Source organism: Eucyclogobius newberryi, unplaced genomic scaffold (genome assembly GCF_026437365.1).
Source record: "Eucyclogobius newberryi isolate DKJ021-1_F unplaced genomic scaffold, fEucNew1.0.hap1 SCAF_1, whole genome shotgun sequence".
NCBI lineage: Eukaryota > Metazoa > Chordata > Actinopteri > Gobiiformes > Gobiidae > Eucyclogobius > Eucyclogobius newberryi.
The window spans coordinates 21,758,673-21,770,702 of NW_027315723.1; the positions used below are offsets into that span (position 1 = coordinate 21,758,673).

At 40.3% G+C, this 12,030-nt stretch overlaps 1 protein-coding gene across 3 annotated transcripts in view; it reads left to right on the forward strand.

Moving 5' to 3' along the window:
- runx2b (RUNX family transcription factor 2b) overlaps window positions 1-11,283 on the forward strand; it is a 69,969-nt gene extending 58,686 nt beyond the window's left edge. For 2 of the 3 annotated variants that reach the window (XM_072440140.1, XM_072440139.1), the window contains exon 7: window positions 10,790-11,283. In XM_072440140.1, the coding sequence (XP_072296241.1) occupies window positions 10,790-11,271 (482 nt within the window). In that variant the 3' untranslated portion in view covers window positions 11,272-11,283. Of the gene's footprint in view, window positions 1-5,393; window positions 5,547-10,789 lie in introns of all 3 variants that reach the window. The other variant, XM_072440141.1, reaches the window with a different exon arrangement.
- Window positions 11,284-12,030: the final 747 nt, after the last annotated feature.

The window sequence follows — 12,030 nt, forward strand, 5'->3', positions numbered from 1 at the left end:
GTTGTGTCTGAACAAGTGCAGTCTGAACAGAAACGTATAAACATTTATCACAAATGCAGCCCGAATCTACAGAATATTCCCACTTCACTGCGATTACTCAGAACCTGACGCAGACTGACCAATAGGGGGAGTAAAGGCCAGTTTATACTTAGTTCCTACACTTGTTTGGCTAAACCACAGCTCCTGTTCTGCAGCTTGTTCTCGTCACATCGACCGAGCACAACTTTGTTCTTGCAGGGCTGTCAGAAAACTGTGCTGTGATTGGTTCAATTTTCAAAGTGGGCGTGGCTAATTGTAAATACATTTATTTTTTGTGAATTTAATGTAAACAAATACCATTTTACTAATACAAAACACGTATCAAAACTGTTTCTGAACTGAACTGTTGGCAATCTCCATAGCAACGCCAGAGCAACAGTTGTTTGATCCCAAGGAGGCGGGGCTAAGGCAGCAGAACGTCTGATGAAATATGAAATGTTTGAGCCCAGAAGGAGTTTGTTCCTGTTCTTACGGCTCTGATGAAATATGAACTGGTCTTTAGTGGTGAAAAGTAGCTTTGAACATAGACCTTTATTGAACACTTAATGACAGTATCATCAGAAGGACATGTAGTTTTTTTAAATGTAGTGATAAACATTAGCCAGAGCATGTTTGGTATCAGCAATTTTGAGGCTATTAAATGCATTTTTTTCCATCCTTTTTGATAGAAAGTTGTTGCTTGTCTTTTGTCATTAAGGCTAAAAGTGGTTAGCATGTTCATCTGATGTGAGTTGATGGGTGAAAATGTCTTACGGTTTCCTTCATTTTGCCTCCAGTTGCCTCCATGACACAGTTTTGTTTGTCATTCGAGGGTCTATTGAGCACGAGCGTTGATTTTGATGTCTCTCTCGGATCATCTGACGCTCACAATTAAAACTCAAACGTGTGCGAAAGCGTCTCCAAAGTGACTTTCATGTCTTTTCATGCGAGCAATTAAACCGTCGCTCCACCGCGGGACGGACTCCTTTGTCTGCAGTCAAAAGATGTTTTACTCTGAGCTTTAATCGCCGTATCACATTATAATGGCGGACGTCCAAGGACAGCGATACAGTTAATTAAGACATTTAATAGTTTATCACAGCCGCGCTTTTACTGGCAGGAGTCTTTGAGAGGAGATTATCTTCAACCTAGCTTTCACCTAGCATCAGAAGTGGAAGATACATCGCAAGATTGATAATATTGTAATTGTTGTTTTGGAGATATTTGTTTAAAATGCGTGTAAAAAATTAAACTTTGAGTGTATTAGACCTGCAACGATTATTATTTCAGTATTCGACTAGTTTTGCAATTTATTTTTTCATTAGTCGACGAATCAAAAGATTATTTGTATTGTACATTCATATTTTTAAACACATTATCAACCAAATAAAGGTGAAAAACGGTGACTGAAGCCTTCTAGATAAGATAAGATATTAAGATAAGATATTCCTTTATTGTCCCACATGGGGAAATTTCATTGATGCAACGCAGGAAGATACAGAGGTAGATACAGAAGAAAAGAACATAAAGTAAGAACATATAGATAAGAGTATATCTACGACTAAGGTATTTTATTGGTGGAAATTAGAAAAAGTATATTCCTTTTTAACATTTTGATTTGATTTGAAGTTATTTTTGTAAATTTTAGAGGCTGTTTAATCCAAATAATGCATACAATAACAAAAAATATGACTACGATTATGTTTTTTATTGTCGACTAGTCACAATAAGTTAATTCATTGAGTTTATTCTTTCAAATAACGGTATTTAGTGATATTTCGCCACTTTTAAAATTAATTTTCTTTGTGCGATACACGTTTTTTTCCCACATTTTTAGATAAATTGCCAAAACTCCAAACGTACCAATACCGTCCTCTGGCAAAGCGGCCTTTAAACGCTGCGGTTAGCGAGACGGCGTTCTTCCCGGGAGTAAAGCAGGACACGTGTCGCGGCCGAGACCTCCCGGATCGTCTGTCTGTTTCCCCCCGTCACTCTAGTCAAACGACATCCAGGAAAGAAACTCCATCCGCCGCGGCGACCCGATGCCTCACACCTCCGCACGCAGCATCACTTAGCTCTAAGTTACTCCCTGGCTCTGCTCAACGGGTCATTTGAGGGATGGTTAAACGCGAGCAACCGTAGAACGCCTCGGTGTTGTTCGCCAGCGTTAAATATGGCGCCGTTTTTTGCTGAATTTGGAGCAATATTGGGACCTCGTGGAAAAGTAAATTATGTAATCGAGGCCCGTTTTCTGCTTGACTTGCACTGCGGCTGTCAATCAGGTTCAAGAGTCATCTGAGTCCACTTTCTTCCATTTTATTTGACGGTTATAAAATGCTGTATTTGTGCCACGGCTGCAAAATGAATCACAAGGAAATCGTCATATTATTGTTTATTTTTATTATGATATACTTTCTTTAATGTCATCTACAAATAAATGATCTTGTCTACTTAGAATTATTAGTAGTTTAGACTTCTACAAACATTTTTTCCAAAATGCTAATGCTCCTCTATGTAAAAATTACTAATGTCTAATGTACAAATGCTGCAACTGTCAGTCATTTTGATCATCAATTGTTTAGTCTAGATAATATTTTGATTCATTGATTAGTTGTTTGAACCACAAAAGGCCCTTGAGTATGAGATTTGACTACATTTCACTTTCGAAGCTAAAGTGATGCCGCTTCTCGTAGAATGTGCATTTCTTGTGTCATTTTAAAGTAATTTTTGCTTTACCGGAGTCGTAAAACCTCATCTCGCTGCACATTTTCTCTTTTATTGTGTATTCACTCTTTTAGGACTAAACTGGAACTAGAACAGAACCAAACCGAGTCCACATCAGGACCAAAATGGGATAATTTTAGATACAAATAACGACCCGTGTGAACGTGTTGGTCCAGATAATGTAAACCAGATAATGTAGTCCAGATAATGTAGTCCAGATAATGTAGTCCAGATAATGTAAACCAGATATTGTGGTCCAGATAATGTGGTCCAGATAATGTAGTCCAGATAATGTAGTCCAGATAATGTAGTCCAGATAATGTAAACCAGATATTGTGGTCCAGATAATGTGGTCCAGATAATGTAGTCCAGATAATGTAGTCCAGATAATGTAGTCCAGATAATGTAAACCAGATATTGTAGTCCAGATAATGTAAACCAGATATTGTGGTCCAGATAATGTGGTCCAGATAATGTGGTCCAGATAATGTAGTCCAGATAATGTAGTCCAGATAATGTAGTCCAGATAATGTAAACCAGATATTGTGGTCCAGATAATGTGGTCCAGATAATGTAGTCCAGATAATGTAGTCCAGATAATGTAGTCCAGATAATGTAAACCAGATATTGTAGTCCAGATAATGTGGTCCAGATATTGTAGTCCAGATAATGTAAACCAGATATTGTAGTCCAGATAATGTGGTCCAGATATTGTAGTCCAGATAATGTAAACCAGATAACGTAGTCCAGATAATGTAGTCCAGATAATGTGGTCCAGATAATGTGAGCCAGATAATGTGGTCCAGATAATGTAGTCCAGATAATGTAGTCCAGATAATGTGGTCCAGATAATGTGAGCCAGATAATGTGGTCCAGATAATGCAGTCCAGATACTGTAAACCAGATAATGCAGTCCAGATAATGTAAATCAGATAATGTAGTCCAGATAATGTAAATCAGATAATGTAGTGCAGATAATGTAAATCAGATAATGTAGTGCAGATAATGTAATCCAGATATTGTAGTCCAGATAATATAATCCAGATAATGTAGTCCAGATAATGTAATCCAGATAATGCTTTGAGTAAATGAGTAAATTGGTTGACAATGGACTCAATAACAGATTCGTTGACATGGATCGATCAGACCCTTAGGCATTTGGAACACTGTTATTCCAGACTTCTTCCTCGTTTGCGGACTCTCAATCGTGCAGTGGTACGTTTCCATGGCGTTCGCGGCTCCGTTTGTTGCCACGCTCGTGTGTTTACCTCTTGGGCGTGTTCCAGACTCAGCTGCGACTCAGTGTTTTCTAAGGCAAACAGGAAGATCGCACCGAAGGCAAACATTAGATGTGTCACAACCGACGATGTTACACAATTCACCCGAGCGATCCCACCGGCCCCGCAGCACACGCAACGCTCTGTTTGTAAACACATGCGAGATACTGACGAGAAGAGGGACATCAAGCAAATCCAATGCACAAGTTAGCAATATCAACAGAAAAACACAATTGTATTAGATGATAAAAACTCTCAGCTTTTAGTAGCATCAGAGCAGATCTTCAGAAAACATTGATTTATTTTTATAAATTAATTAGCAGAAATATAAACTTTTTTTTTAGTTTTTCCTGGACAAATACTTGACCCATATTAAGCCATATTTTACTGCAATTCTATTTGGAGGTTAATAAAGTACCATTTTTTTATTGGGAAACAATGACAAAAAAATGTTTATTTATAAGAGTTTTTTTTTAAAAGAGTTTTTTTCATAAGATTATCTGGTTGTTTTTTTAATTATTATTATTATACTGTTGTGCCTAATCTGTGTTGCAACACTGGAATTTACCCATTGTGGGACAAATAAAGGTTATCTTATTTTACATTTCACCCCGTAAATTCAAAGTTGGTGCTTGATTTTTGTATTTATATATAATTATATATATATATATATATATATATATATATATATATATATATATATATATATATATATATATATATAAGATAAGATAAGATAATCCTTTATTGTCCACACATGGGGAAATTTCATTGATACAACGCAGCAGATACAGAGGTTGTATATATATATTTATATATATATATATATATATATATATATATATATATATATATATATATATATATATATATATATATATATATATATATATATATATATATAATAATAATCATTAGTATTTCTATCATATCTTTGTCAATCATCAGTCAATGATTTATGGCACTTTTGCCCCAAGTCGCCTCCATTTTGGGGCCTTTGGTCAAATATGAGCAGTTTTCCTGTATCATTTTTTATATTGTATTTTCACAGTAATGATAAATACATAAGTCCTACACAGCACCTTTCCAAATACTCAGTGTTGCGTTAGAATTGTATCCATTATTCGTTGACTCCCAAAGCTATCGTAGCCACAGCTGCCCTGGACAAACGAAAGTGAGGCTGCCAATCCGCTGCGTCGTCCTCTTGGAGTCTAAAGACACTGGTCCAAAGAAGCAGCACCTCAAAGAGAAATACACAAAACATGATCAGGATGCAGTTTGTTGTGTTGTTTTCTGAGCAAAACCGTCGGGGTAATTCTTCTCTCTCTGTGTGTGTCCCGTGTGCGTCCCGTGTGGTTGTCACGTGTGCCCCAGACCCTCGCCTCTCTCCTCCCTGGGCGTATGAACAGCCGTACTCGTCCTACCTGAGTCCCATGGCGTCCCCCTCCGTGCACTCCACCGCGCCCCTCTCGTCGAGCCGCGCCACGGGCCTGCCCACCGTGACTGACGGGCCCAGACGCATGCCAGGTAGAGCCACCGCCTCGCCGCAGTGTGACACCGGGGCCACGCGGGACGACGGGCCGCGCGGGACGACGGGCACGGGACACTCCAGCCCTGCTCTGCCCTGTTGTCCCGCGCGGCCCGTCGTCCCGCGCAGAGCAGGGCTGGAGTGTTTTTGAGGAGAATCTCCATAACGACAGTCAGGCGATGCTATTTGAAGCCTGTTAAAACAGTCTTTAAACGCTTTAGTTCAGGTTTGATTATCAGACAAATATCAAATGTGCAATTAATGACAAAAAGGCAGAAATATCACCTTATACTACAACTTTTTTATTAGGATTTTTCATTAAATCTTTTAGACGTACTCGATCTTCAAATCTTCAAACAAACTAATCTAAATTCAATATATATATATATATTTCTAATGTTTAGTGTTGAGAAAGCAGGCAATAGTATGTAGTATGTGGTAATTATTCAAGATAATCCTTCAAAAACATTTGATGAGTCATTAATTGTGCTCTGAAGTTGGGGGAATATTCCAAGTTTCATTCATTTATAATTGCTACACCTTTAATAGCCAAAATAAAGTGTGAACTAAATTCATAATGAACTAATAGTTTTAATTATTTACTACTTAATCTAATCTAAACTTAATCTAACTCCTAACGCCCTCATTAAGTAATTACTCATCATGAATAATGTGTGATAAACTAATTGTTCAGTCTTTGTTTTTTCTTTATTAAGGCTAATTAAGGTAAAGCTATGTTAATGTTTTAGATTAAAATCTCAATTTCTTTTGAATCTACTTTCAAATACGCTGCACCACATTAATATAACTGTTCCTCACTGATGCATGAACTAAGACTTTATTATGAACAATCAGTTTATTATCAATGATTCCAGCTTAGTGACATCGTCATTACGTGGTTATGGTTACGAGTGTTTAAGGTTCATTATTATAAAGGATGTCACGCTCCTGCTGAATGACATTTGTGCCACTTTTAGCAGAACTAGCTCCTCCTGAGTTTGGAGTCATTTGGTTTCCTTTTTCCTCGCTCCAAGCCTTTGATCTCAGAGGTAATAACAGGCCCGGGCTTAATAACAGCCTCGTGACTGACATATAAAGTGTCTTTACAGCGAAACGCCACTCTCACAAGGCATTCTGGGTAATCGCATTCGCCTGTAGCCTTTTTTGTTCTTACGGCAGCATCTGTGTTCCAATTTGTCTGTGTTTTCTGGATGTGAGCTCCTTTAAAGCCGGCGCGGGACAGTTGTGCGTACACCTGTTTGTGCTGCTCTGTGCGGGACACTCGGAGTGTGACTGCGCATTAGAAAAGGTTTCAAAGTGGGCCAGCTGCCGTGTCAGCTTTGATTAGCTCGCTCTCTCCTGCTGCTTTCATCTCCTGAGCAGAGGCTTTGTTCTCAAAGTGCACGAGCGAGCGTGCCCACGTGCACTTGCATAAACACAGAGGAACCTCCAGCGCTTAAAGCGTCCTAAGTGATGTGACTAAGGCTCTCAGATCTACAGATCATGTTGACACCTCTCCAGGCTGCGCGGTAACTGTATCCAGCCACAGAACATGGCGACAAGTACAAGCAGAAGCTGATATGGACGCGCTTGTGCAAACCTTTAGCACACACCTCCTCACACTCCAGCTCCGGTGGCCAAATGTCACAGTCACTAAGTCTCTGTTACAAAAGTTCATTAAGTCGGATGTGATGCAGCCGTTTGGAAATCTGCAGCTCCTGTTTGCAACCTTCAGGATCAGCTCCATCACAGACAGACAAAGTCCTGTGTCCACAAGAGACGTTTGATTGAAAAGTTATTTAGAACATGGAGTCAAACACTTTCCCAATACAAGGTGCAGTATTAAAGGGGAAAAATAAATGACATAATATTCCACGCTGAAGCAACAAACTAAACATGCTCCCACAGTCGAGGTGATCACGTGTTCTTTTCCAGGACTCAGAACCAGTTTGGTCACTTTGTCAGCAGTGAGAGGCCTGTGTGCTGCGCTCAAACCCTTCAGCCACAGTGCGGCACTATTTTATGTCCAGCGAGACATTTTACTGCCTTGTTTACTCATGTCAGTCCAGGTTTCCTCTAACTGTGGGGCCATTGTACCACTTCTGCCTCCACATCGGCCTGTGCAAAAGTGGAAGCTTCACTGTCTTAATCGGCCGCATGTGCGATCAGACGCACACGGCGCGCCGCCCGCCGTCTTCACGCTGCAGACACGGTGACACCGAAGACGCCTGGTGATTTATGATAAGAGCGCCGCGGCCCCGGACCCGGGCGGAGACGGGGGAGCGCGGGCGGAGCCGGGAGGACCTCCAGCCCGATCGCGACTCTCACCGCAGCCAGTTAGCGGTTTTTCCGGGGCACTTTTTAAGGGATGAAGGGGGGGGGGGGGACGGGAGGGCGAGATGCACACACACTCGCGCCGGAGCCGGTGGGAGCGGAGCGGAGCCGCCACATCAGAGCTCAGTCCTGCCTCATTATGGATCTCATGGAAACTGTTGGAGCTCAAAGCGTTGCCACATGTTCTGCTTCTGATTCATCCCGACTGCATTTTCTTCTTTTTCTTTTTTCTCTCTTCTTTTTTTTGTTTTAATACCGCCTCGCACACATACGTTAGCTTAGCCCGCGCACATATTTGCATGCGTAAACAGTTACACGGCGACGTCTAAACATGCGCAGACACACACTCCCCAACACAAATAAACAGATGCTAGCGTAGCCACATGTGCGCGAGCCGTTTGGTAGCTTATCAGAAAAGCGCTCGGGAAAGAAAAAAACAAAACCCAACAAGTGCGGAAAACACAGCGTCGATGAATGGAATAATATTTACAGTCCAATTAAGAATGCATAACTGCGCCCGCAAGAATCCATTAAGTCGTGTTTTTTTCCCCCGCGCACACATCCGGCCGGGAGCGTCTGTACAATTGGGTTTACTACCGTTTCAGTACTCGCGGGACTTGTTCGTTAACGTCAAATTACTCTTCCGAGACAAAGTGTTAAACAATTTATGAAGCCAAAGCCGCATTTAATATAATCTCATCTGGGTAAATAGGCAAAGAGGAATAGCGTGTATTTGTGTGTGTGTGTGTGTGTGTGTGTGTGTGCGCATGTGTGTGTGTGTGTGTGTGTGTGTGTGTGTGTGTGTGCATGTGTGTGTGTGTGTGTGTGTGTGTGTGTGTGTGTGTGTGCATGTGTGTGTGTGTGTGTGTGTGTGTGTGCATGTGTGTGTGTGTGTGTGTGTGTGTGTGTGTGTGTGTGTGCATGTGTGTGTGTGTGTGTGTGTGTGTGTGTGCATGTGTGTGTGTGTGTGTGTGTGTGTGTGTGTGTTTGAGGATTGTGTAATGGGCTCGAGTCAGTGGTTTTTAAAGGAGTGGAAGAGTTGCATTGAAGCTCAGCAGTGTAAATACATCTTCAGTCTTGGTATAGATTGTGTAAAAAAAAACAGATTGTGCAAGACTGCCTCCTGCTGTTAAGGATGAATCAAAACAGAAACACTGTTGGGCAATATATATATATATATATATATATATATATATATATATATATATATATATATATATATATATATATATATATATATATATAACTGCACCAACTGTCACAATCATGAAGTAAGAATTGTGATTTTTTTTGAGCTTGTGTTGAGCTGCTTTTATTTTATTCGTCCAAAGTTGCAATTAAATATCAGCTAAAGACTCAAATACCACACTTTAGTTTATGTCAGAGCGCAATTCATCTGTTTTTCCCTGATATATTTCAAAAATGTAAGCGTTAAAAGTTTAAATATACGACAGAACCAGCTTTGTGGGAACGTTTGTCCATAAACGCAGTCCAGAAAACACATTTAAAATTTGGGAAAATGTTTTGATAACTTAGCGATTTGTCACAGTTTCAGACACAGATTTTATCATAGTTCCTGTCGGCATTAGTTACAACGCTGAATAACTTTCAGACTTCCTTTAGTTTCATGTTATTTATGCATTCATCTTTCCTGAAGTGGTTGTTGTATTGCAGCTTCAGTGACTTAAGGTGATTGTAGATCTGAACCTGGGGCAGATCATCTTTTCTCTGGAAGATGAATGGTTTTGTTCACGGTCCCTGATAAATAAAGACTAAACTGATCTTAATAACTGTGTCTGCACTGAGGCGTAGCAAAGGATCATGGTCTTTGTAGTTCTCTCTACACTCAAAGTTACAATGTAATATAATCGAGTGAAGCTAGTGTTTCACCATAATAACATTTCAAACTTAATTTTCACAGTAAGAGAAAGTACAGCTTTTTAAACCACTATTTTCCACACAACATAATGTTACTTTCTTTGTTATCTGGATGTGGTCTTATTCTAGTTCTGATTCTAAAACTATCCATAAAGGTCACATTTATCTCTTTGATGTGCTTTCTTTTCCTCGTTTCCACTCATCAATTATTGTTTGACGTTTTTATACTAGTTTAAGTATCGATTAGTGTCTGGATTTTTGTTCTTTTTATGACACCTATTTTGCAGTGTCTCGTAAAATTCTTAATAACTACCTTTAAAACAAACCTTAGATGTTGTTGATGTTTGTCGTTGTTAGACTTTGTATTTATAATGGCAGTTTTTGTCTCTTTTTACAGTTACATTTAATCGCTTTTTTCTCCTCAATATTCTAATTGTGTTTATCTCCAAACAACAATCACGATATTATAAATGTTTTGATATATCTAAAAAAAGTGTTTTCCCATTTGATTCTTGATGATTCTTTAGAGCATTGTGAAAGTGTGAAAATAACAAATAATATCACTTATAAGTCACTCCAGAGTATAAGTGTAAGTATATACATTTAAATAAAAGTATAAGTTGCCAAAACTATGAAAAAAGGTGTAACTTATAGTCCGGAAAATGCAGTAAATTATTATTATTATTTTTTTATTTTTTTTTTATTTTATTTTTTTATTTGATCTGTCAGATTTTATGAAATTGTTTAGGTAAAGTCAAAACTAAACTTAAATGAAATGCAGCTTATTTGTGCAAGATCTGTGTTTAAGGAAGATTTAATTAAATATCTATCATCTTCTATTTCTATTATCTTTTATTCTTTGTTGTCCAGTCAGATTTTATGAACATTTTTAGGTAAAAGTCTTGTCTTGTTTCCGACGTTACGATGGGCGCATTTCAGGATTAACGGCATGTAACCTTATCTCCTGCCGCGTCAATCCTCTGTAAACCTAACCTCCTCTGACCTCTGACCTCTCCGTGTGTCTCCGCAGGCTCCTCTGACCTGAGTCCGTTCTCCGGTCAGTTCGAGCGCCAGTTCTCCAGCCTGTCCACGCTCGCCGACACGCGCTTCCCCGGGCCCCGGATGCACTACCCGCCGGGCTTCACCTACACGCCGCCGGTCACCTCGCCCATGTCCCTGGGCAGCGCGCACTACCACACCTACCTGCCGCCGCCGTACCCGGGCTCCACCCAGAACCAGAACGTGCCCTTCCACCAGACCAGCAGCACACCGTACCTGTACTACGGCACGTCGTCCAGCTCGTACCAGTTCCCCATGGTGCCCGGCGGGGACCGCTCGCCCTCCCGCATGATCCCGCCCTGCACCAGCGCCTCCACGGGCAGCACCCTGGTCAACCCCAACCTGCCCAGCCAGACGGAGGGCGGCGTGGAGGGCGACGGGAGCCACAGCAACTCCCCGACCGTGCTCAACACCGGCGGGCGCATGGATGAGGCCGTTTGGCGACCGTACTGAAGGAAACGGAAGGAGGCGGCGTTTTTTTTTTAGTCACTCCGAGAAAGGTTTCGAAAAGCACAAACGACATTTTAATCAAGGGGGATTTTTCGTGCGCGCGCATCAGCTAAGAACTGTCTCCGCCTTTCAACGTTGGAAATGAAGGTCGGGGTTGAGAAGAAAGAGAAACACGCGAGACTTGTCGGGACTCGTCGCCCTCGCATGTGTTTTGACCCCGGCACTACAAAGGGAGTCGAGAGGATTCAAAGTCGTTTAGCTTTTTTCTAAGAGTGGATCAAACTACATTTCTCTTTTCATAATCCACAAAGCGAAGAGATGCTTTGCTGTTATTTGTATAAGACTGTCTTTTTTGTACAGTGTTTGAACTTGGTAAGGCTTTTCGCTGGGCTGTGTTTTGTACTATGACAATATTGAGACAAGTGAAGCACTGAGGAGAGGAGCAGAGGTACTTTAAGTGGTATGGACAATCAGTTTTCTTTAATTTAACTTGTATATTGTGGGTGAAACGTGGATGTCGATGGAGACTTTTTTTTCTCTCTTTGTTTTAACTTATAAAGCCATAAATTATGTATTGTATTTGAAACTTGAGTCGAAGAAGTGTAATCTGAATATTTTTGATGCATCTATATGACTAAGTTAAATTAATTGTTTTGCTAGGTAATTTAAAGAGTGAGAGGTTTAATTTTGTAGCACCCAAAGATATAAATGGTTTTGATGTAACGTCCAAAGAGTATTGCAACATGTTTTTTTGGAGTAACT